This window comes from Calypte anna, chromosome 1 (genome assembly GCF_003957555.1).
Source record: "Calypte anna isolate BGI_N300 chromosome 1, bCalAnn1_v1.p, whole genome shotgun sequence".
Classification (NCBI taxonomy): domain Eukaryota; kingdom Metazoa; phylum Chordata; class Aves; order Apodiformes; family Trochilidae; genus Calypte; species Calypte anna.
This window is the reverse complement of record NC_044244.1, coordinates 21,398,494-21,425,493: the sequence shown is the minus strand read 5'-3', so window position 1 is coordinate 21,425,493 and position 27,000 is coordinate 21,398,494. Positions and strand designations below refer to the sequence as shown.

At 41.2% G+C, this 27,000-nt stretch overlaps 1 protein-coding gene across 1 annotated transcript; it reads right to left on the bottom strand.

The window, feature by feature from the left end:
• Positions 1-256: 256 nt before the first annotated feature.
• On the bottom strand, positions 257-13,620 carry GPR37 (G protein-coupled receptor 37). Its single transcript, XM_008493074.2, has 2 exons — positions 12,913-13,620; positions 257-2,156 (listed from the first exon to the last, which is right to left on the bottom strand). The coding sequence occupies exons 1-2, from the start codon at positions 13,618-13,620 to the stop codon at positions 1,338-1,340; spliced, it is 1,527 nt and encodes a 508-aa protein (XP_008491296.2). The 3' UTR covers positions 257-1,337.
• Positions 13,621-27,000: the final 13,380 nt, after the last annotated feature.

Sequence of the window (27,000 nt, the reverse complement as noted above, 5' to 3'; positions counted from 1 at the left end):
CTCAAAAACAGCTTGAGAGCTGTGAGCTGCTAGTGAATAGCAGTCTCTGTGAGAGCAGCATGATTTATAAGCAGTATACAGAGCCCCCATGATTAATATTCATGCTACATATCCCAGAATAAATAGGAGATGCCAGTCTGATCCAAAGCCCTCTGAAATTGCTGGAAACCTTTCCATTGATTGCAATGGGCTCTGGGTCAAGCCCCAGGCGTTCAAGTGTGCTTATACCCTATAAAAACCAAGGAATTCACTCTCCATGTTTCAGTCCCTCACGTTTATTGTCAGCAAACCTCTGGCTAAAGAATATCTTCCTCTGCAATGGAACTGTCACTGAAACCAGTAGGGGATATACCTACAATGACTGAACACGATCTCAATGCAAAACCAACAGCAAATTGAAGAGAAACTGGATTTTGAAATCACACAAGACAAAATTTAGTGAGAAACTAAATCTTTCTTTGTAATAAGTACAAAATAACTCAAGTTTTATATAACTGCAGGTTAAGAAGGACATTTTCAATGAGGCACATTGAACTTTTGTAATATACATTAAAAAAAAACCCACTCATGTAAATCTAATACCATTATAACCATCTTCCTTAAATACTGTTATTATAGCCTCCAAGGGTAAGTACACAAATGGTAAATTAAATATAGCCACTTATATTATGCAAAGCAAAAATGTTTTTAAACTTATTAAAGGAATTTAATACTACTTAGAGGTATCCTTGTTAAATGCAAATGACCATGAAGTTAAAGAATAAAATCTCATTTATTTTTATGCTACTTTATAAATTTTCTGAAGTCCAAGTCCTCTCACAATAATGCACAGTAATTAGATTAAATCTACCTTCAAATACTTTCCATCACATCTTTTACAGGAAACACCTTCAAAACCCACAATGTCTATGTAATCATTTTACAGTGATTATCAAAAAACTGCTATGGAATTAAATAAAAGTGGATTGATACAGATTCTCCTCCACAAACAATAAAATCCTAGCACCATACAAAATATTAGGATTTAGAACTGAGTGCGGTCTGTCCTTCACTTTCATTTCCATTACCAAACAATTTATTTTCCAAAGCACGGCTGTTAATATGCAGACTGCTTATCAATAATATTTTTTTTTCTTGCATTTTGTTTCAAAAAAAAAATTATAATGTGGAAAAAAAAAAAAAAAAAAAAAAAAAAAAAAAAAAAAAAAAAAAGAAAAGAAAAAAAAAGAAAGAAAAGAAAAAAAAAGTAAAAGAAAAAGGAAAAAAGAAAAAGGAAAAAAAAAAAAGAAAAAAAACAAAACAGGGAAAAGATACAGTAAATAAGGTCCTAACGTCAATTAACAGTGAGTCCCCACAGAGGCAAAAGTGGACATTTCACGACGGATGGTACTGAAAGGGGAGAGCTCCAGTTCTGTGGTGTACTCATTGTCATTGTCATCACTTGTCACTGTTGAAGACTTCTGGATGCATTCATCACAGCAGCAACAGCAACACTCCATAAAGGCCCGGCTGAAAGGTTTACAGAGGCAGAAAAGGAGAACTGGGGTAACACAGGACTTAAAGAACAAAAGGAACTGACTAATGAGATGGAGGAGGTCCATAGTCTGCCGAGAAACCCCTGTGGACATGTAGGCAGTCACAATGTTGCAAATGTTTTCAGGAATGATGCAAAACCCATACAAAATGGTCAAAGCCACCACTGTGCAATTCATCTGGCTTTCCAGCTGAATTTGTCGCTTGTTCCCTCTTGTGCAAGCCTTTTCCGCCCTCCTGATCTTCCTCGCGGTCACCAGGGAGCAGGTAATAGTGAAAAGAGTTGGCAAGCAGAAGTAGCAGCCAAAGTACCACCAGAGCCTCGCCCCGTCGTAAGTCAGAGCCAAGACGTAGATGGTGTCGGGAAGGGCGGTGGAGATCTTCACCACGCAGCGCTCCCCGGGGGGGCTGCCGCTGTACTCTGGGTCCTCCCTGGCCAGCTGGCGCAGCACCACCTCAGGCAGGGCCAGGAGCAGGGCACCCACCCAGATAACAGCCAGCTTGGCTGTCGTCGAGGTGCAGTTCTCAATCATCTCGTAATACATCTGCACGTTGGTGGCAGCGCGGAATCGGTCGATGCAGAGGGCACAGAGGGTGAAGGTGGTGACTCCGAGGGAGGCCACCTGGGAAGAGAAAGGGGGATGTGAGTTAATATAGGTGCTGCCAGGAGGAAAGTAAAAGGACAGCTACAAGGGTATGGCCTATTTCACAGTAGAGAGTGGGAAAATTTTGCCTCCTTCAAAAGTCTGCTGGTTCCCTATTGAACACATTCTTCTTAGAGATCAGAGATGAAGGTCTGAACTCGCTCAGGCTTAAGAGCAAATTAATTTATTGTACTTTGGATGAAGGCTCTTACCACTGAGCTGTTCTCTGCAAGACATCTATACTCTTTCATAGTTAAGGAGAGTTCAGTTTGTACTCGGAAACACCAATGCAATCTTGCCCCTTGCTAACAAAGGCAAGGGAACATTGAGTTTAGGGTTATTGGTACAGGAGACTGTTAAGCACCATGGTGCTCAACACCATTCAAGGAAGCATCACAGACCAAACTTAGTGTCCAGTGCTTTCTGAGCTATCATCAAGCATGCATGCTATGTCCTTCTGTTTCTCTGCCTACAAATATTTATTTCAGCCTGGTGCTATGCCCTCTGCTGAAGGCCCACGCAGGCATCTGCGTGCACAACAGTGAGTGGAAAAAAAAATTGAGGAACAGACCAATATGTAAAACTAAACTCATTCCTCTTCTCCATTCCTAAGATGTGTTTTTCAGAAAGATCAGTATCACCAAGGAGGCTGGAATTTAAGTCAGAAGAGGAGAGGATGGAAGAGACTTCCCTCAAGAGACCTATGAACTTACGCTCACCTTATATGCTCATCCAGCACACAGCAGATCATAATATCACAACCCTCCATATCTACAGAATGCAGGAACCCTGCAGATTAGGCATCTACAGAATGGAGCAAGGTCCAATGACTATTTTTGTGGACTAAAGCTTTTAAATGAAATTTTGATGAGATGTAGGCACATAAAGTCATCCTGTACTGTGAATTCAAAGAGACTGAAATCTTTATACTTCCAGAGCCTTCCAAACCAACCTTCACTATATTAGCTCAGCTTTAATAAACTACCTTTAATAAACTATCCTAATTTGGAAAATTCACATGAAAATCTAGGCTTAATTTCATAGAAAACATCCTGTGGAAGAGTGTACTGCAGGCTAGGAGAAATGCCAGAAGTTTTGTTGTTTAAATTACTTAAAGATGAATTGGACAAAGCTCTCAATTATACACTGGAAGGAGCAAGCAATGCATATATTCTCTTGCTTTAATAACCATCATTCTATGCATGAGCAGAGATCTTGTACTGTCATGAAAAGTCATTTCCTAATATTTTATCCTGTTTATAATTAGATTTCCTAAAAAGAAATTTGCAAGAAAGCTATATACATTTTGGCCTAATCCTATTTCCAATAAATTCAACTTGAGCCCAAATTCAAAGCAGAACTCCCATTAGCTTCAATTGCAGAAAGATTAGGTGCCCTGGTGCATTCTAATTCATTTACTGTCTTGAGTTTGCATGCCTGTGTTCTCCTGAAAATGTGTTAATTCAAAAGAAAAGAAACTCATATAATATTCCTAAAAGAACTCCTTACATGTATTATAATGAATGAACCATGTGCATGTGCAATCAACTAGGAAATCTAGGTTAATGATAGGTCATTCACTATAATTTTGCCCACCCATATTTGATGTGCAATGATATATTTACATTTCATAAATGTAAATTAAAAAAAAAAAACACTTTCTGAATTCCACTACCATTCATATTCCTGTTTACACATCTCTTGTAAAAACTTCTGCAATGATAATACAATTATGCACAATTATATAAATGTGTCATTAATTCTGGCCTTCATTAATGGCCATACCAGATTGCTAAAACTGAGTATCACTGAAAAATATTAGGGACTTGGGATTAGAACTGCCAGGAATTGTCTTACTTGGGGGATCCTTAGAAGCAGCTTCCTAAAAGATGGGATGAGTTAAATGCGGTTTCTTACTCATTAACTTGCTGGCATAGTTAATGATGACAAAGCAGTACAGTAAACATTTTTAATAGGCAAGCCTATTGATTTAAGAAGGTAAACTGTCTGACAAGATTCAAAGCAAGCTTGGTGAATACAGCACAAATTAAAAACAATTTAAGAAATATTACAGTTACAGAAAAATCTTAATGAACGATGATAAACTTAGCTAATGAAAGATGATTTTCATGTATGCTGAGTAAGATTTTTTAATTCAAGAGTAGTTACTTTTTTTCCAAAATATTTAAATGTGTCTGCAGTCTTCAAAATCCTTAGAGTCACAGCAAAACCTTTAGCCAGAACGTCCAACATGAATAATAAAAGGGTCAGAACTCATCTCTCTACAATTACAGGGAAATAAGTGACATTTGGAAATGAATAGGGATTGAAATAAAAATCAGCAGCAAAACAGAAGAAAATCTGAGGTTTTGTATCCTAACATCTTCCCTCTCACATCTTAAGTGAGCCTCTCCCCCTGTCCCTAACAAATATGCTTGTGTTGCTTCAGCATTTTATTGCAAACAAGCTTTTACACAGCAGCTAAAACACTAAAACTGCAGCTGTTAAGGCTGGACTAATGAAAGAAGACATGCCTACCATGAACGAACTTGACCTACGGGGTTCCTGTCACATTAATTGACCAATAAGTTGGAGGTTTAAGACAGTGAAATAGAGCAAGAGGAAACAACTAAGAATAGTGGAAGCTGGCTTTGAAAACTCTCCTGTGGATTTACTGATGAAACCAGCTAAGCAAAGCTAGAGTTTTGCTGGAACAGGCAATGGTTTCCTATTTTCTGGAGATGAATGGAGTTAGTGATGCCATGGAAAAGCTTGCAAAAAACAAAACTTCCCAAGCAGAGGAAAGGGATTTGCCCCAGCCGACTCGCATTAAGGCAGTACAGCAATTTTAAGGGCCTGACTACTTACCCTGTATTGTAGACTGAGCAATAGCCAGCAAATCAATGGGTGCTGCTTATAGTCTATCTGCGCAAGAATTAGGATGTGCATTCTGCATGTTCACACAACTTCAGTTTAGGGGTGTTTCCTCATACTAATGGTCATACTAATAATTAGGGTTAAGCTCAAAACATGGAAGAAACCAGAGAAGTTCACTTTTTAATCTTTTACATTGCCCTAACACAACCACAGAACTAAGAGAATTCATTTGATAGTAGATAGTAGGTAAAGACCAATTTAGCAAATCCTAAAGCAGTGTGAATCTGCATGGAGTTTAATGGTGCTCTTCTTGTTGAAACAGCTGAGTTTACAATATGCTGATGTGCTGTTGCAGTTGTAATTCCAACAAGCTGGCAGGAAATGAGGCAAGGCAAGGGCAAGTCAGGATCAGTAGTTTTTGATCATCATTTAGTTGCCTGATTTATTTCCATATGGTTCATGTGAAGATTCTCCTTTGGTCTCTAGACATTAAGCACGACACCAGTTTACATCTTCCTCTCACTAGATGATATCAGAAAAGCCTCTAAGTGAACAACCACCAGTCTGCTTTGAGGAGGTGACCAAATAACCCCTGCTTTGAATAGGTCACCACACCATTTAGGCTGAGAACCACTGTTGAAGGCACTGCAAGCCACAACATAAACAAAACAAGACTTCATCATTACAAGAGTCTCTTAACACTGTTGCTCCTAAAAGTATTGACAGGAATGTTATATGCACACTGTGATGCTTCTTCAGGACACCACATAAACCTTTGGTCATTACCAGCTACTAGTCAACTGTGTCAAAGCTCATTTGGGGACCTGAGGCCAGAAAGAACAACAGTTAAACTCGTGGAATGCTCAGCTTAATTGCATCTGTTCTCTCCATCCTCCAACATACCCATTTCCCCTTTCAAGAACTTTAACAACTACTGAAATGTTCCCAGGCTTTCCCTGGCCTGTCCTACTTCTTCTCCTGGCTGCAGTCCCACAGCTCTTGCCCCTCGCAAGAGCCTCTGGCTGACCAGAGAAGAAATGCAGACATAGTATGGTGAGCAACAGAAGTGGAAATATGACTCTGAATCCTCTCTCACTAATATCTACTTGACTACATAAAGGAAACTAGATTACAAAAGGTGACGTGGGTGAAAACTTCAAGAAATTCTGAGTGCAGTAAGAAGAAGACCAAGATATGAAATTGCTGCTATCTACAAATAAGTCTATCTTGAGATACAAAAGTTATTCAAGCCAAGGGACAGTGAATATAACAGAATAGGAATCAACCAGCCATAAGCAACTCAAGGCTAGAAATGAGAGACCATTAATCATCTCAGGCATCATGCTCCTGAGCATGCCTTCTGATGGAGAAGTGAGGGGGAAAATGTAAACAAAGTTTAAATAGAATAAGGTAAAATAAGGGAGTTATAAGAAGTCACTGCTCCAACAAGCTGAAGCTCAATTTTCTAAGACAGAATGTATTCTCTACTGATAACAGTTTCTTAACCCTTTGTTATAAGGCAGGATCTGAAAGCGGTCTACAGAAAAGGTTGATGACTACTAGCCAAGCCATCTCTGACTTCAGTGACACCCTGTAGACTCTTTACATTACTGTTCTATCATATAAAGAACTAATTTTTTTCCCTAAGCCATTATAGCCTACAATCTTATTATGGCTGTTACAACATCTAAATCATACTTCACATCTTTAAAGCATGTTAATGCAATATAACTGTACTGGCTTTTGCAGACTTGTCAGTTTTGCCTAAGATAAACAAACAAGTTCATAAAGCCTGGAAGACTTTTTTTTTTTTTTGTGCTACTCTACACTTACAGTACAGGGTCTAGTAAAAAGCATGGGCACAAAATAAAAGGTCATCCCATTGCAAGCAATTATTTAAGTTTACTTAGATTTCAAGTTTCTGTTGTTTCAACAAAAACAAAATAAAAAACAAACAAATAAAAAGCGAATACCAAAATAAAAAACAAAACAAAAAAACCCAAAACAAAAACAGTTATAAAAGAGCAAATTTAATTAAATATATAATCTCTATATTTCTTACATGAAGTGCTATTAAACATTAATGGCTTTATGCATTAAATTTGGACATTTCACTCAGTTAAAACACTAAGGTGCTGTGGTAGAATTAACTCAGTAGCTAGGGAGTACTGGGGCCCTAGCTGATACCCTCTGACATTAGCAATTAGCTTAAGCATCCTGGATTAAAATCTAAATCACCTTAATTATCTAAATGACAAGATGGTAATTCTGGAAATTACTATTATGGAACAACTGGTACAATATGGTTGTGCCCTTTGTAGTACTATCAATATTCATATCAGGGAAACAGAGTACATGCACTTTGTCTGTTTCTTATTCTTCTGTGTATCTTTAGAGTAACAGTGTTCAGAAGCAGAATCCATTTCAAAGAGCTACACCTGAATTCTGTTGGAAGCAAGGGCCAATCAGACTATCAGGGTAATAGAAATACTGATTAGTACAGTACATGGTTATCCAGAGGGTTGTAAAAATCACAAAAGGATTTAATTTTTGTTCATTTTCCTGTTTGCAATCTACTATGCTACCATATATGTAAACTTAATTTAGTTATACATATATTTTATTTTTTCAAGTAAAGAAATAAGTGCCGTTCTCCACTGAGGACCAAATTCTCATCATGCCAGACAAGGGACTCCAACAATAGTTTATAATAACAACAATATGGAACCTCTGCTAAAAAGCTGCCTCTTCCTCATTTGCAAGAAAAATCCTGTCATGGAGAAATTACACCCAAATGCTCAGAGTCAATGGTGCTGGGACAGCAGATGCTGCCTTTTTCTCTCCACACACATGTAACTTAAATATTACTGACCTAATTTTATACTTACTCTGACACAAATTAATTTCCATGCCGAAATGCCACATGCAAAATTCAAGCTAAAAGCAAATTTTTATGGACAACTTATGAGCCCCTAAGGACAGGGTTTGCAGAGGAGAGTAAGACTGACAGGACAGCCAGCATGGCAGTGACTATAACCATGCCTTAAATACCTAAAGGACAGAGATATATTGACACTTCTGTTTTAAATAATTATTTTTTGCATGATAAGTGCTGGAGATTTGCTGTTCACTAATAGACACACGTAGCCATTGCCCTAGAAAACTCTGAATATGAAACTTTGAAACTGCAAACCTCTCTGAGGATGTGTGTCTACAGCCCAGAGGACTTACTGGAGGTTCAGGAACCTAGATCTGACTAGAGTCAAAGAAGAGACATAAAGAAGATGCTGCACAACAAAAGACACAGAAGAGACAGATAATACACAGCTTTTATAAACGCCCATAAAAAATGTATTTGCTTCCCTAAAGTGAAACTTAAAATAAAGATCTCTCCTGACAGCTTTGGAGCAGACAGAGAATGGCCACTTTCTTTATGTCACTCACTTGCCTCTACAAAGTAAAAGAGAGAAAGAGGAGAAAACCTCACTGCAAATTGCTTTGGAGGGTCAGCTCCAGGGAAAGATAGTAATTTGTATTCCAGGACAAACCCGTCCTCATGCTTGCCATTACAAATACTAACTGTGAGAGCTTTCCTGAGCTCAAAATTACCCACCAGAAAGAAAAGTGATGCCGCAGATTGGTTGCCAAAAGCACATGCAGAGCCTAGGCACCAGATTTCAGGGGCTTTCTCTATCAGCCTGCTCAGAGTCAAGCCAGTCCCATACGCATGATATGGTCCAGATGAGGACACCATAAACTCATCTTTCTCCTCTGTGTTGGGGGGTATGAAAGGCAGAGGGGCTCATGTTTGTTAGCATTGAGTTCAGGGCTGAGTACAACCACTGCTCTGAGCAATTTTGTGCCCTGTGCTAGACTGCCCAAATGGTACAGCTGCTTCTGCAAACACTCCTTTTAGACCCTTCCCCAGTTCTAAATACTTTCGCCCCTGTAAGTAGTTTTGTCTACATCTCCCAACACAAAAAGTGATGTTTACTTTCAAAGACCTCTTCCCAAATTTATCAAGCTTCCAGCATAACCTCCAAAAGCAGAATGCACACAACTCAAGCAAGCTTGCTTTTGATGCCCAAAAGATAGTTTCTAGTCCCAGCTGACACAATCCATTTGTCATTTTGAGTAAGTTGCTCTCAGCCTCGAACAACTTACTTAACCTCTTCACTACAGACTTCCAGCATTAAAATAAAAACAAAAAATGCTATTTCACAGGACTGTTATATTTAACAGCTGTGAAATATTATAAAGCAAAGTAAAACTACTGATTTTGTCTACATCCACACTTCTTTCTATTCAGGCCTAGTGTAAGTCTGTAAGTAGGGGAATTGGCACTGTGCAATACTGACAAAAGAATAAGAAAGACACCATAAACAGTGAGCAGGTAAACACCAGACATGCATGCCAAAAGCCAGACTTCTGAACCGTCTACAAAAAAGTGGCAAAATTCTAAGAACTCTTGAGCAAAGGAATAAAACTACACAGAAGCAGCACTTCTCCACACCTCCTTACAGGCAGAGCAGATGCCTCAGTTGTTCTAATTACCTCTCAGTGCATTCAAAACTGCTCTTCCAGGACACTGCCATTATCAGGGTCAAGTGAAGTCCCTGGTGGAGCTAATTTCATCTAATTCTACTAACCATCTGTCTTTCTAGCAGTTTTACTCTTCTCACCTAAAGACTCTGTGAGAAGCACAGAAGAATTAACTTACTCAGTTCCTTTCTCAGTCACGTGCACAGAATTCCTTATGCAAGCACACCCATAGCACAATTTTAAAAGGTGGTTAGAAGTGACCAAACTGTGATACAATATATGGATGAAATGATTGCTTAATATATTTGGTAATAGCCAATCTTTTTGGTAAACTGTCCTTTAAATCAAATACTGTGGAGCCCTTCCACTCCTGGAAGCTCAACGCTTATCTATACAAATGTGTGAAGATATCATAAAACATATTCCCATGTGTGTTATCACTGATACTTTGTTGAAATTCTGTGCAATACCCATTAAAATGCACAAATGAAAAACAGTTGTCAACAAGAAGATAAACAAAAAAACCTCAAGGTTCCCTACTGGGATAACTTGAAACCTTCAAACACAATACAAAGTACAGTTGAGTAATGATAAATTACTGTGATCATCATATCAGTTTCTGTCAATAATCAGATATCCCCTGCCTGTTTGTTTGGAAAGTACAGGCTGGTATGACAAGGGGCTCAGTCCAATAAGGTTCTTTGATGCTTGAAAGCCAAAGTATTTCTGGATTTTTAACTCTGGGTGAGACATGTAGTTCCTTAAACAGCATTTAAGGCAAACTGACATGCAACAGAAAGATGCAAATCATGGAACAAAGACACTTAAAAGAAAAATGCTGGGTTAGCTTACAGAAAACACAGGCAAGTGCTTAAATTTTCTGAGTCTTCAGGAAGGTGCTTCTATTTGTATACGATGAAGGTCTAGAAACCTTTCCTATCTCTTTAGGAACAGCTACATCCTTTCTCTCAAAACGCTAAAAGGACATTGTGTGAGAAGGGGATGAGCCTGCCCAGGTGATTTACAAGAGCAAACCCAGTGTTGTTCACCTGTCAGATCAGCACCCTGCTGTGAATAATCCTTCAAAGAACACAGAGAAGCAGCCACTCACAAGGCAGATTTGATGACATGCTCCAGATATGCACTGCTCCTGGTGATGTCAGCGTCACTGTGTAAAGCCTGTGAGGTTAGAACAACCTTTGGAAAGTGATGAACCTTTGCTCTAATTACCTTCTTCATCTCAGCAGGATTAAATCCTGATTTGAGACAGTGTTCTTTTTGCCAAGCTCAAGACATGGTGTGGAGAGTCACAATCCACTAGTGGTATTCAGTACCTGCCATTCATAGCTGCCATTTACAGAGGGGTAAATCCAGACTTTTACTCGCTGCTCCCAGGGAGATGAATGTACTTTACACACATGAGTATCACACTTATCAAGTACTGAATGAAAAACATGCAGTTCTGGGAGCAACAATGAACCCCAAGGCTATATCTTTTTATATCTGTGCCTTAGACATAAATTAAACTTCCTTAAGGACAATGAGAATGTTTCACTTTTAGCCCCCTGTTGTAAGTTAGGCTAAGACAGGTGCCATACCACTGGCCTATCATGACTGGGTACAAGCTAATCCTTGAGTAAGACTTCAGCTTTAGACATCTACAGAACTTTAAAGTAAAAAAAAAATAAAGTGTCACTAAAGATAGCAGAAACTGATTGTTTTTTAGGATTCAGTTTTGAATTTCAACAACTACATTTCAGCTAAATGACTTTCAGTTTGACAAAGTCTTTAGTGCCCAAAGCTGCACAGCATAAGCAACTAATTTTGAAGAATAGCATAGCTATGCAAACAGTTTCAAACACTGATTTTTAATTAGGATCAGCATTACAAAGAATTATTTCTATTTTGTATGTGAATGCACTGAAAAAGGCTAGGAAGCGTGAAATGTTGCTATAGGAAACTCCTCAGAACATCTGAACTACACTACCAACTTTAATTGAAATGGTTACACTTTAACTGAAACATTACTCTTTATTCTACTGGTTAACACAGTAGCCTCAGAATCAAGTCAGAAATTTTAAGAGCTCCTAGTACTATCAGTTTTTCCAAAAAAAAAAAAACCAAAAACCAAACCAACATAGTCACTCCTTCAAGTCTTCTAAAATGAAAATAGATTAAGGGTACTCTTGAGTTTTTAAAATGTGTTGGCATACTACTGGCCGTGATTTTATCTAAGTGTAGCACAGCTCCACCCTTTGTCCAATACCACCAGAGATAGTGTATCACATGCAAAAGAAGTAATGACAAGTTAGTGGCTACATGTCACACATCTTTCTAAAGACTTTCTTAAAAGTATCAGTTATTACTGCCTACCAATGTGTTGCTGAAACTGGTATACCGTGTATTTACAACAGCTTGTTTTTTGCTTGGGGGATGTTTTTTGGTAGTTCCTGCCCTCACACACACCCCCATCCTCCCCAGTATCTCATTCTTAGGGCAGCAGAATCAGGAGTTATTTTCTCAGCTTTCAGTTACAGAATAAAGTCGAACATAACGTTTTGGGAATACAAAAGTGCCAAACAAATTACAGGTTACCACTCTACCAGTAAGCCTCAATGTTCATTTCCAGTAAATAAATAAAGTGGACAACCTGAACGCTGCCGGCAGGACTCCGGCCAGCTGGCCGACAGCTTCTTTGACAGAGCATCTAAGCAACTGCAAAGAAGCTGAGATTTAAATGGACCTGGGCTTGTTTTGTTTTTGTTTTTTTTTTTTTTCTTTAGATAAGCTAAATAAAGAATTCCGAGTATATACATCCCACTGATGGTTCTTTTTTACAGTCATCTTGAAGTCTAACCCCAGCCACTCCCTCCATCCGCTTTCCTGACTCGCAGCACTTCAGGAAAATAACAAACGCAGAGCTTGAAAGATTGAAATCTGAATCTAAGAGGAGTCTTCGCCTTTCAGGACCACAAGAAACAAATTAAGTTTGGCAGAAGTCGCGCGAGTTGAAAGAAGAGCTAAACGCATGCAGTCCGGGGTTACAGAAATCCCGCTGCCATGCGGCCAGAGCCTCAGCCCCCTCTCACTGCGGGGGCCCTAAGAAATGCCCAGGAGACCCATACCGCGCTGCACCGGGACGTTCCCGGGCCGGCAGCAAGGAGCGCGGGCAGCGCGGTCCCGCACATAGCGCAGACCGGCGGCGCTAAAGCGAGGGGAGCGGTGCCTGGGGGGCCGCGTCCCATCAGGCGGGCGGGCGCAGTTGGGGGCTGTGGGAAGGGGCACGGGCCCGCGCATCCCTACCCGCCGCCATTACCTCGATGTACGGGACGATTTTGCAAGAGAAGTCTTCTAGGAGCCACTTCTTGGTGAGCTCCTGGAAGATGACCAGCGGCAGGCAGAAGAAGACGATGAGGAAGTCCCAGAAGGCTAGGTTGGCTAGCAGGGAGTTGGAGATGCTCCGCATGTAGTAGTTGTGACAGACGATGCACATCACTGCCATGTTGCCCATGATGCCGATGCCGAAGATTACCACGGAGAGGCACATGACGGCGTAGGCACCGTACGATTCCTCGGTCAGCGGGTAGAAGGGGTTGCGGACGCGGGCGCGGCGTCCCGTGGTGTTGCCGCGGCCCCCGCCGCTGCCCTCGCCGCCAGAGGAGCCGTTCAGGGGCAGCCAGCGGGGGCCGCCCTCCGCGCCCCTCCCCGCCGCCGCCGCGCCGGTTCCGCGCTCGCTGCTCCGCGCTCGCCGCCGCCCGGTCCCGGCCGACCCTCGGGGCGCGCAGTCGCCGCCCGGTCCTGCTGCTCCGCCGGCCGCGGCGTCGACCCCGCGGAGAGGTACTCCGCGCTCGCTGAGAGCTGCGGCCGCCCGCCGGCCCGGGGCGAGGGGCGTCGGGGCCGGCGAGGAGCGGGCATGCTGCGGGGGCGCCGGCAGCCCGGCAGCCGCGGCGGGGGCCAGGGCGCAGGCAGCCCAGGCGCCCAGCACCTGGCAGAGCAGGGCGAGGGGAGCGCGAAGGGGCTGCATGGCCGGGAGGCGGCGGGGCTCACCCGCTTCCCTTCAGAGGCGGCGGCTGCCCCGCTCGGCGAGGCTGGGGGCGGGAGGCATGCCCGCCCGGCTCCTGGGAACAGCTTGCCTCGCTGGGGCGGGCAGCCGCTGTGCTGCTGGGGTCTGCCGTGGGAAGCGGCCGGCACTGGGGGCGCGGCGACCGGAGCAGCGGGCTGGGTCTTCTCGCCGCCTCCTGGGGCAGACCTGGAAAGTTGTGTCGTCGTCTCCGACGCGCCGAGTTAATGTAGCAAGTGCAGCGCCGGGAGGACCCCCCTCCGGCGCTCCGCCCTTTCCCGGGACCGCTGCCTCCTCGCCAGTAGTCGTACCGGCCTCGTGCTGCCTATTTACATCCTGCCGCTGCTGCGGGCACTTGGTGGCTTTTTGGTGAGAAAAGGTCCCTCGTGGAAAACACCTCCCCTCTCCAGATAATCGCAACCACTAATTCCTCCTTTCCAGCAGGAGAGAACAGGTTGCTGCGCACAGCTTAGGGTCGTTAAGAGCTTTACAAAACTCTTGCTGGAATTAATCCCCGCGCCGCGTAAGCGCTCGCACCGCAGCGAAGAGCGGCGAGAAGAGCCGGAGCGGCAAAGTTGCTGGCGGGCGCCGGTTGGGCGCAGCCCCGGAACCGACCCCTCGGCGCTGCACCTGCCTGCCGATCCGTGCGGGTGGCGGCAGAACCGGGGCGGCAGCGGCGGCCGCTCGGACAGGCAGGGTCTGGGTGGAGAGCAGCGAGGAGGACCGCACCGCCTTCCCGTGGCTCCGGCCCCGCTCATCCCGGTGCGGCTGGGCTCGGCTCCGGGGCGCGCCGGGGGAGGAGGGCGAGGAGCGCGGCGGCCGCAGTGCGCAAGCGCCGCCCCGCGGTGCCGCGGGGCCCAAGGCAGCCCGGTGCAGGCCGAGGCTCGGGAGCTGCCGGCCGGGGAGCAGAGCGAGGGGCCGGTCCGGGGCTGTCGAGCCTTGCCCTTCGGCAGCCTCTACCTGCAGGGAGGCGCCGGTTGAAGCCGCTTTCCCGTTGACGGCGACCCACGGTCCCGGCCCGCCGCGCCCGGGCTGCTCTGCAAGCCTGCCGGGTCTCCCCGCCATGCTGCGGGCTCCTGGGTCCCGGGGTCTCGCTGCCAGCCTCGGCTCGCAGGTGGCAGCTGGGCCCGCGGGAGCGGCAGGCGAGCAACGCCCCTGCCTCCGGTACGGGGAGTTCCGCACCCCGGCACGAATCCCAGGCAATGGGAATGGAGGGTGAGAGGTGATATGGGAAACTCGGCCTCGGCGGGGAAGATGAAGAGAGGTTTTACCAGCACATGAGGGTTGTGGAGGCAGAGGGCAAGCCTGGAAAGAAAAGGGGGTGTTCATATATTCAGTGCCTGGAGCGGCAGGTCAGCGTTTCTCTGCTGGGTTGAACACTTGTGTATGGATTGTTTCTTGACTTCGTGCAGTCAGATTAACTTGACAGTTCTCTCCTGTTTCTCGCATTTTTACTTAATTCAGGTGACAGTTTGCCAAAGTTGGATATAATGTGTGTTTCACTGTAAGTAGCCTTAGATTCTCTATCACCCTCGTTTCCATTTTGAGAGTTTTAGTGTAGCCTATTCTCAACACGTTTAAAAGTTTTAAACTTTTCACGTAAAGCAGTTTGAGAAGCATTTCTCCCCACCTCCTCAAACCTAGCCCATTTGACATAAAGATTGGAAATATAGCCAAAGCTACCAGAGCTGCCCATTTTAGGGGTTAAAATCAGGATGTGGTTCTAATAATCCTTTAAATTCTTTTCTTATAGGCCAGTTTTTATAGTCTTGAGATCCTAAATATGTGCTTGCAGGTTTGGGCTGTGTTTTTTTGTATTAATGATCAACAGAAACCATGCAATTCTACAGCAATAGAAGATAAATATGTAACATACATGCAAAAAAACCCATCAATAACATAGACAAAATTAGTGCCACTTTTTTCTCGTGCTGAATCAAGCTGTAGTGTCCAAAAGATCCTTTTGTATGAATTGGTAATTTTTGTTTATATGTAAAAACACAGCTGTGCAAACTCAGCCAGCTGGCGGAAAGGTGGGCTTTACATGGCAGTACTTGCTAGGCTGACCTTGCTGTCACCAGAAGAAAGGGCCTTCCTGAGTTCATTTCTTTGATATTAATGTCCAACATGTTGGTATAAATCACTGTCTGGAGGTGTCACTTGCACGCTGTCTACCCTAGAAAGAGCTTAGAAAATTATTTGGCATGAAAAATGTGACCTTACATCTGCTAAAACTAGTGAGTCCTCTCCCATTCAAATCTAAGTGTGGTTCACTCTCTGGCTGTGACAGTTACCCAGAAAACACACAAAAAGGACAAACAAAAACCTCTTCTGTTTTCCCCAGACCGCTCTCTCCCACATGGAAGTGAGGTGTGACTGTAGAAACCTTCAGACATTTCTAAGCTTATGAGAACAAGTGCAATAAGTTAGGTACTGCTGTGTTCAATGTCTCTTAATATTTAATGTTTCAAGCCATTTTATTTTTCTTCCTTAGTAACTCCATTTCATGGAGTTAAATGATCAAGCTAATTTTAAGACATATTAATTATTATTCATGGGTACATTTATTAGATAAAAATAATAATAATAAAAAAGCCACCAAAACTGCCAGGAAAAGAAGAGAATTGTAAATATTGTTACCTTTTTTTTTCTTTTCCTTATATTTTTCTCCCATTTGTTTCTTCTGAGCTCAGCTGGTGTACAAAAGGAGTTAATGATGATAATGAGCTTACACTTACTGCGCCTTTCTTCCTGAAGAGTCCCACAGGGCATTACAAACAGATATGATAAATTCACTGCTTGTTCTTAAAGGATACTGAGGAATATTGCTTCTGGCTTTTATATGGCAGGAGCAGACAGCAGTTAGCAGACATATTGCCCTTCTGCATATTTCTGCAAGAAATATGGATCACAAAGAAGAAGGGTAAGCAGGGCTTGGTTTACATCACTTATCCTCTAATGGTGAGATCAGAATTGAGTCATGCATAGGTTTTCCAGTGGCAGCATTCCACCTGTTTTTATAATAACAAAAATTGATCTCTAAACACAGAAATCTCATAAATTATTATCTGCTTAAATTTTGTAACTTTTCTCTCACTTCATTAAGTAACTGGCTTGTTACAAAGAACACGCAAAAAAATGGAGGAGCTCCTCTTCATATAGAGGTGATGGAAGTGTGCTTCTGGGCTTTAGTCTCACTAAAACATTTACGTCAAAGAGAATAAGAGGAATGATGTTTCCTAGAGGTTTTGTATCCCATCAAGACATAGTTTTGTGTACAGTTATATGTATCTGCACCCCACCATAATTAACCTAATTCTTCTAGCCTTAAAAAAGGTCTGCTTTTGCTGGCTTGAAAACCAGTTGATTTGCCATGATGATAGTCCTCTTTTTACTGTTACTGCCTTTCTAGATGCTAAAAATTAGCACGTGGAGGTTGTACATTTTCCCAGTTTCTGTGATCTCAAATATTTAATTGTAACCTTGCCGCATTCTATACAATTTCTGAGATTTTGGGTTGGTTTGTTGTTTTTTTTTTCCAGAGTGGAACTGGTTGATTTTTTTATTTATTTATTTTTTGGTGGGTGTGTACATATGTCCTGTGTCTTTCAAATAATTTTGATACTTATGATGAGGTCTTCCTTTAGGATAAAGCTCCTACTCCCTCATACTCTTATAGAGCCTCCAGTTCAGTCAGGCTTTCACAACTCATAGTGTGCTTCTCTTTTAAGGGAGTTGTATCTGTTTTGACAGTCTTTATACCAATTCATACATCAGCCTAGAAATAGTCTCACTAAATTACAAGTAGACATGTATATTTATGATAAATTAAAAAAAAACCCCAAAACCAGCCTTCTTCTGTTGGAGGAGGGATCTGAAATTTAGAGAGATTTTTGCAGCCAAAATCTATAAAAGGAAAGCAAACAAACATACTCCTACATGAAAAACTAAATAAACAAGGGAATTTGAAAGGTTTCCACATACATAAATTCTTTTTTGTTGGTGTTCTGTGGTATTTCAACTATGATGAAGAAATAAATGGGTTTTCAATGTAGTTTGTTTGACACCTCCAGTTTTCATTACCTGAAAAGTGCTACTCTTAGACTGAATGTGTAGCTGGGTTGGGCTCTGTATTAATAAATAGACGTTGAAAATTTGAAATTGGAATTCAAAAAGGTATTAAAAGTTTAATAATAATATTGGAGGTTTCTTGTAATTAGTGTTTTGATGCTGCAATTATTGACGTCCCTGAGGAGAGCTTATGATGGGTCCTGTGTATAGATAGCTATTCCTGTCTAGTTTCACATTTTGAATTATAATACTTTTCCTCTTAACCTTTCTGTTTTGTTGAAGTTTGAGTTCTCTTTTAAAGGGTAAGCACCAGTGCTCATAACACACATTCCAAATAGATTGGTTGTTTATATTATCCTCATCTAAAAGATAAGTGCCAGCAACACTTCTATTACTATTAGTAATAAGAAGACAAGTGATCTGTGCTACATGGAAAACTAAAATGGTTTTGATGCTTGCATTGCTGCTTTTCTGTTCTATTTCATGCAAAAGTCAGAGTGTTATATAGAATACCTAACTACATGATTGTTGGAAAGAGAAGTCATCAATATTTTCTGTATATATTCTATAATGTGGAGCTGGGGAAAAGAGTATCTGTTATTAATGAGGATCTTTGATAGACCACAGATTAAGATGATGAGGATGAAGCCATGTGAGTCACGTCTACCCATATCAAATCGTTCTATTTTAGGCTCTCATGTTTAGCATAATCCCATTTACCTGCGATCATCTTCAGAAGTTTCTGTGCAGAGAAGGCTCAAAATGATTAATCATCGCAATAATCTACAATAGTAGAAGTGAGTTGCAGAGGCTTTTTTATTTTTTTTTTCTTTGCCTGACTGTGAAATTAACATGAGAAAAAAAAAAACCTTTTATTTTTTAAAGTTTAATCCAAAATTCTCACTCTGTTATTAGTAAGAAATGTAGAAGGGCAGTAAGAATCTTATTAATACAGGTTAAACCTTCACAGACATTTAAAATTGTAGCTGGTGTCAGCTTTCACCCTAATAGTCATTTATCGAAAATGTCCATCATGATTAAATTATTTTGATCATTGCAATTGAGAGAATTTTTAGATATTTCTGGTTGGTTTGTTTGTCTTGGTTTTTCATTGTTGTTTTTTGTGCTAGATGCAAAAATGTCCATAGTCCTTCTCACTTTCTTAATCTCCAAGCTTGACTATTTCATCTCACTTGTATTGGAGCCACAAACCCTAAGAAGCACAAACTGGTATTCAGAGCTTCCAGAGGCTGTTCTTACCATACAGATAATCACCAAGAGCATTGCCCCAGTTGCTCACTACTTCCCCTAGTTTGTTATCTAATGGAAAATTGAAATTTAAGAGAAATAATGACCTGAACTGTGTTGACTTCCAAGTTGTGTTCCCTAAACTAAGGAAGACCTGTGAAGCCATAGCAAATGTTTCATGTGAGAGGAGAACCTGATGGAAGAATGAAAGCTCCACCATTTCCAGTTGAAACTGTGCTGAGAAATGCCAAAGAGCTGGCAGTAGCTCCAGATCCATTGGAACAGCACCTCCTCCAATGCCACCTGCAGTCCAGCTCAGACTGGGCAGTAACATCTATCTCAGAGTGGCAGAGCCAAATGACATCTCAGTTACTGCTTTTGAGGGCTCAGTGCAGCTGTAGAGAGAAACTCAGAAAATAAGGAGAGGGGGAACTAAAAAAGACTGTGATGAACAAAGAGGAAGAGAAATCAAGAAGGCTGACAGAAAAAAACTTAAGACATCAGTAAGGAAGAAGGGGTGATACTGAGAAAATATAAGCAAAGAAAAAGACCAAGAGGGATAAAATGGAGAGGGAGAGCCTATGGTCTAGAGACTACCTCTTTCCTTCAAAGAGTGGAGCACAGAGCTGTAGGTTACTTGTTCTTAGCCCCTGTTTTTATCTCCCACTGTTACAGTCTCTTTGGCTCCCTTCTCTTTGCATCTCAAGATTTTTCTCTAGTTTGGAATGCTAAAATGTGTCTACTGTAAACACTTAAAACCTTACATTTCCTTCATGCACAGTGGATTTTCCCTCTTCTTGTGCCACATTAAACTACTGAATATGCAACCCAAACATACGTTAGCTTTTGTGTCCAATGAAGGGCACTCCAAACTCTTATATTTATGCTGCTTTTCAATCCTAAGGGTAAGTGTAGGCCATTGCTTTGCCTAGACAAGATATTTGTTTTTCTGCTGTGGTCTGTCCTTTCTCCAATGCAGTAGCTTGCTGCCTTTGTTTTAGCTGTGGGGGGGTTTTGTTGTTGTTGTTTTGGTTTTGTTTGGTTGGTTTGGGGGTTTTTTTTGTGTGTGTGTGTGCTTTTTTAAAGTTAGACCTTAGTCTGTTATTTTCTGCCATTTTAATGTTACTGTAGTTTCATATGCAGAGCTCATTTACATGCTGTTTGCCTTTTCTCCCAGTTTATTAATGAAGTTATTAAAACAAGAAACAACTTCCTAACTTGCAGTAGACCCACTGAATGCTTCCCCACAACTTAGTGCAGTCTGTTGCCATTTCTCATCAGCCAGTGTTTGTGATCCTTCAACCTGTTTTCAATTTACATGACAGTTCTTATGTCCAAAGCAATTTGAATTTATTTTTGGAGATTTAGTGAGACTCTGTATTAAATCCTTTATTAAAATCATGCTGTGTATATTTCATCCAGGATTTCTGCAGTTCTATCAAAAAAGCAATCACGTTTCCTTGGCACAACATGTTCCTTACGAACCCATGCTGCTTATTGCTTATCATTCCATTATCCTTTGGATGTTTAGAGGAGTGTTTTGAGGTTGTTTTTCTTTTTCCCTTTCATTTTCTTTTTCCCCTCAGCAATTGTTCTGTTCTTTTGCATTACGGAATAAGCTTGAAATTAGACTCCTTGTTTAATAAACCACTCTTCTTCCCTTTATTGATGTTTAAGGCTATACTTGTTATGCTGTATGACTTTTGAGAAACAATTTTTGAGAGCTTAGTATTTTCAGTGTGTACCCAGTGATGCCTCTAACCTGGACTAATTGGCTGGATACAACTGTTTTTCTTACTTGTGCACTATCAGTAGCTGCCTTTTATTTCTTCTTTCCTGTCAAACCTTCTGCTTTCAATAAGAACAAATAATAAATACTCCTATCTGGGAATCATGAGTTTTGCCCACCTCTCTCCTACCAAAATAGCCCTGCATTTGGACTATGATTGCATTTATTTTAGACTTGTACAGAAATCTTTGTCTATGGCTGTTCTTTGCCAACAGCAACGGAGTTAAAGAAAATTGCCTTTTAGCTACTTGGATTCTAAAGTTTCTAAAAACTGCTTTGGGGTTCAGGGATGCTGTCAGAAATAGTGCTTTGGACTGTTATCTGCAGTCCTCTTCCCTCCTGAGGGTTGTCACACAGCCACCCTAGATAGCACCTGGCAGTCAGCAATTTTCTTAAATCAGGGAAATCTCACTTGCCTTGTTTTAGGTGTTTTTTAATATATTTACTTCATAGAATAAGGGGACCAGAAAACCAAGGCCAAGGATCCAGTTTGGTCTCTGTGAAAAGCTTTAGAAATGTATTATTGACCTCTCAAAGAAATTAATTTTATGGACCTGAAAATAGAGAAATCTGTGTTTTCCAGAAGGAAAATATTACTTTCTGGAAGAGGTGTTAAAGACTGTTTTAAAAAATAAACTTCAAAATGCACTAAATTAATCTATAAACCTTTTATAACTAGCTATTGTTTGAAAGAAGGCTAATAGTGTTTATTTGTCTCTATTTTTCTTACAGGCTATAAGTTGAGAAATATTGTAGTCTAATTCATCATATGAATGTTACCTGTTATGGGTTTTTTATGTTGTTTTGGGGTTTTTTGGTTTGGTTTGGTTTCTCTTGGTTTTTTTGTTTTGTTTTCTCTTTGCAGCCACTGTCAACTGTGTTCCAGTTGACTGCTGGCAAAATGTTAGCTTGATGTAGAGTGAAACACACATGTATCATTCCATGTGAAACACACATGTATCATATAATCTGAGCCTGGCTGAATTGTACCCTGCTAAGGTTTCTGTCGTGTCCCCTCCAACACTGCAACAGTAAGGGAAAGCAGGAGTGATTTATGTGAACAATTTTTACAATATAATTGAATTAATATTTTAAACAGGAAAAGGATGATTTTTTATGTTCATAAAGATCCCTCCTTTTGGTTTTGAGACTGAGTCCCTCTGAAAAACACTCATAGTTCAGCTCGAGTCAACCATTTAACCATTGCTTAAAATGAGGGGCTGCTCTTTCCAACCTCTTGCAGGGAAAGCTTTAGATGGAGCCAGGAAACAGAGCACAACCCACGCTGCCAGCTTGTTAGCGTGAGAATCCTGCCTTCATTGAAGTCTTTGGATTAATGACTTCAGACAGACAGATGTGAGACTCAGAGGCCATGTGTGGGGGAAGGGTTTCTTGTCGGAGGGCCCTGGAGTGTTCTTGGTGGCGAGAGGAGCTTTATTCCCTGAAAAAATGTGGATTGGTGACTGACTGAGCAACTGTGAAAGAAGGCTTGCAAATTGGAAGGAAAATATAAAATATTGCAAGTATCTTTGCTCTGGGAAGTAAAGCACAGCAGCTCTTCTGAGTCCATCCAAGAAAACCCTGTGCTTTCTTTATGTTCACTGTATAAATCTGAAGCTAAAAGGAATTCTTAACATCTGAATTCAGTAATGTTACCAACGCATCGTTGCTAATGGAAGTGACCTGAGTTTCCCATGAGCCATCACTGCAGAACAGATTTCTTTGGGGTAGATTTTATAAAACTCCACATCTGTCATAGCAAATCCATCAAGGTTATCCCCTGCATGCTAGCTTTCCTGCTATGGTATCAAAATAAATAATATCAAATAAATCTAAACATCTTCATCAAGCACTTTTAAATTAGGGGATACCCTCTGGGGGCACAAGTCACAGTATGTGCATCTTACAATAAAATATTTACATATTCTGTGACATCTGTATAGTATAAGAGAGTATAATCGTGAATAGCATTTGGAATGCAATTGTGCATTCAGATGAGCAAATAAAAATGTTACACAGTATTTTATAGAGTGCTTATAAAATTATTACAGGACTATAAAATGCATAACACTGATGCCCTGAAATCTGTACAATAGAATTTTTTTTTTTACAGATTGCATTTTCCAATTTACTATTAATTAAATTTTGTAGTGCAGTAGGTTGTAAATACATGTATGTACATGTACTGTAACACAAAAACATGTGCACTGTCATACACTTACTAAGGTGTCACACTGTCTATTTTGTGTTTTATGTTAAGGTGAAAACCAAGAAAGTAGAGACATATTTTCAGTCTAAATTCATAACACTGGGAGTGGATAAACGGGAACAGATGTGATGTGGAAGGAATTTCATTTTAGAGGGCTGTCATAACAGAATTAAGTTATCCAGCTGACTTGATATTCAGTGGTAGAAACTTTCATCAGTGGGTGGTGTATGAACACAGAAGCACACCAGTTTAGAGCTCAGCAAGTAGTTCTTAAATATAGCCAAAGTAAAGCCTGGTGAAAGATTTAGAAATAATAAGCAGCAGCTGATGCAAAAGATTTGCTGGGTGGACATAATGTGCCACAATAGTCCATCACATTGAGATAATGTACAGCTGCAATTACGTCAGCTGCCCTATCACGAGTCCTGTGATGAGGTCTTGGAATAATGTTACTGAATAAAATAATAAAAAGGCTCTGTTAGCATACACAATGTGGTGACAGGCTGGAGACTATTGAGTAGCCTCTTGAGGTGTGTGACCTCTGCCAAGATCACAGATTTTCTCAGATTTGGGAATGAGTAACTCCTGATGCATTCTTTCAGAATTTCCCATGGAGTAGCCCTTGCAGTTTACAAGGCCAGAAAAAATGCACCCTGCATCATCAGCAGTGTAGTCAAACTCTGCTCTGTGTTCAGTAGTGATCTCACTGAGAGTCTTAATATTTACAACATGGAAAATGGGAAATGTGAAAAAAAGTTTTGGAGGTGCCACATTTTAAATTCTTTTAATTGGACACTAAATTGCCATCAGACCCAGTCATCTCCCATTTTTTAAACAGCTGGAAAAGGAAGGATTCTCTTATGAGCAAGACCTCCAGAGATAGAAGCTCAGGAGCTGTCTCTGAGGTTCCTTTTAGTGTGCCCTTGAGCAAGTGCTTGAACTGATGGCAATTTGGTAACCCTTATTTACAAGAAGATCCCTATTTCTGATCTTTTAATTGTTTTGGGTTTTTAGGCCTTGGGGATGTGACTAGGTTGCAGCAAAAACACCTGTAAAGCATCAGACACCTGATATTCCAATGCGCTTTGGAGCTGTGTGTACTACCAAGCTGCAAATAATGAACAGTGAATTGGACTCCTGGAGAAGAGCTTTAGAAACACCAGCCCCTCCCTCTGGTGGCTAAAATGAAATATCATTGGTTAGAGATTGTATTTATTTTAAAATTCACAGTATCACAGACTCTGTCTGGTTGATCTTTAAGGTCATTGAGTCCAAACATACCAGGCAATCTAAACAGTACTAAACATTTTCAGGGGCAGAACAGGTAATGGAACCTATAATTAATGTTGCCCTTAAATTTAATTCCATTTTGTAGAAACTTGAAAAACTCACTGATCTAGAGATTTGAAAAGGCTTCCCAAGTTGGATGCACACTTCTAGAAAGAGGAAACTATACCTAAATGGCTGCTCAACCATGGGTCTACCTGTCCATATATTCCATTTTTTATGGTAAGTAACTTCTGGAGCTCAGAAGAAGAACCTTTCTAGAACAGACCTGCTTTGGATATGAGACTAGTTTGTATCACTCACAAAGTCTTGCTATAAACTTACAAAACTTTGTCTGGCAGCAGCCACATATGTTCATATATTTCAGGCTTTTGAAGCAACATTTGAAGTGAACTTTTCTTTTAAGGATGAGTAAGGTAGAGTGGAGTTTAGCATACCGAGCCTCAGCCATGTTTCAGTCAGGCAAGGGCAATTTTTCTGATCAGGAAATGATGGGACCATAAATTTTTAGGCTTACTGGAATCTAAAACCTGTTCAACTGATTTTGCTTCAGTTTTTCAGACCGTCTTCAACAACCATGCAGATTTGAAATGCCAAAGGATGTTGACATAAAGCTCTGAGCAATGCAGGAGACAAGCTTGAACAAAATCCATGTCATAGTTGATAAAAAGGACTGTTACAACATAGATAGTATGGTGTAGCATAAATGTAAAGTGTAGTGGAGGGACAAATACACCTATGCTGAGCTGGAATGTGTTCAGAAGGAGGGAAGGGGCTGTAATTCATCATTTGCCACACACAGACAGACAAATCATCAGAAGACAGCGAAGAATGGGGGCCAGGAGAATGTCACTTTCAGTCACCAACAGAGGAGAAGGGAGATGGGACACCAGGTGTAGACAAGAAGTAAGAAAGAAAATTCTACTGCAGTCCTGTTCAAAACCAGATCAGACACAGGGGACAAATAGGAGCTCCTAAGTCTTAACTCATTCCATTCCTCTGTGGTGACTTTGCATCCTCACTCAATTCGGGTCTCCAAATTCCTCAAGAAAGGTACAAGTATTTCTGTTTAAAAAGTTCACACAGAAAATGCTCCACTAAGAAATTATTCCAGTCAAAAATATTGGTTAAAGCCCTCCACAGATACAGAAGCTTTCTAGAGGCAAATATCCTTTGTTCCAGACAGATTATTTCCTTATCAGTGTGTTAGTGGCAAGAGCCCTGATCTGGGTTTCTACTGCACAAGAAGAGAAGAGAGGAGCAGGAAAAGCTCTTGCCCCAAGAGCTTCTGGGTCATGAATACCCACTGCAGGTACAGTGACAAAACCCCCAGGAGTGAGTGGCAGCTGTTTCAGAGCACCAGCTCTCTCCAAAGGATTCGCAGTGCTGAGGATCATTAGGGCCCTGTATATACCTCGGAGGCAGCCCGCAACCCTTCTCTCCTTCTTGTTTAAGGGCAGACCTTGAGGCTCATGGAAGGGCTATGACTGAGTCCTCACTTTGCAACACACATGCCACAAAGCCACAAGGACACATTCTGTCCTGGTATCCTGGACCCTGTCAGGAAATTACTTCAGTGTCTGCTGGTAATTGATAGCAAATTATCAGTCACTAAATCTAGAGGGGGAGGGGATGCAGAAATCAGAAGAGGTGATGCCGTTGAGGAATGCAACACTGGCTAGCACTTGAGCTGTTCTGTGTACCTGCTGAAACTGTGAAGGCTCCATTAGCAGCTTCCTCAAAAGCTGCTAATAACTGGAAGCTCTGCTAAACCATGCCTGTTGCATACAGTGAATACATGCTGAAATGGCTTTTGAGTTATATGTAATATAACATCTTCCCCTTCTGAGCAAAATGCCTCTCCATCTCAGCTGTTATGCAGCTAAAAGTCTTTTCTTGAGTCTCTATGATTGGTATTCATGGAGTGAAAGAAAGGGGAGTGGTCTTGTCTGTGAGCATGAAGGAGAAGCAGCAGGACCTTGGCTTTTGAAAAATCAAATGCTAACATCTTCCACAGCACTTCCTCAAAGCAATACACTGGAAAAAATAATGGGACTCCTGCCAGTGTTTTACAGACCAGCCTGTTAAATGAGTGACCTCCTTATCAATCCAATAAAACGTTGTACCTAAGTACTACTTCTTGGTAGATTTCTATCCACATATGGTAGAGTGCCTTTTATATTAGACTGACATGGACTAATAGCTTACTATATTATTAGAGCAATCAGGCAAGAACTGGAGGAAATCATTGGTACACATTAATACAAGAATGCTATTATGCTAATTGCATATTCACAAAAGACCAGAGGGCAAATATATAGTACCTTCACATAACCAATTGTTTCATGTGATGTAATTATTGATGACATTGTATTCATACTCTTCAGAATGCTTGTGCTCTACTATTTACGCACTTGAAAGAAAAAATCTGAAATATATTTTGTGATGCATCCTGGTACCAGCTGTGCAGGGTCTGCAGTAATTTGTTAGCCAAGAGAGTCATTGTCAAGTTGGACAATCCAGCTCAGTGTGGCAGGACATTTAGGAACAGTAATGTCATTTCACTAACATATGCTCTAGTGCTTTATTTTCTTTAGGACACTGCTCACCACACAAATACACACACCCAGTTATGAATGCTGTAGAAATATGTCTATGATGTTCCTGCTAACTGGAATTTTGTGTCACTCATGGCTACTGTTACACAACCTTGTAAAACTGAGACACCAAGTTCCTAGTT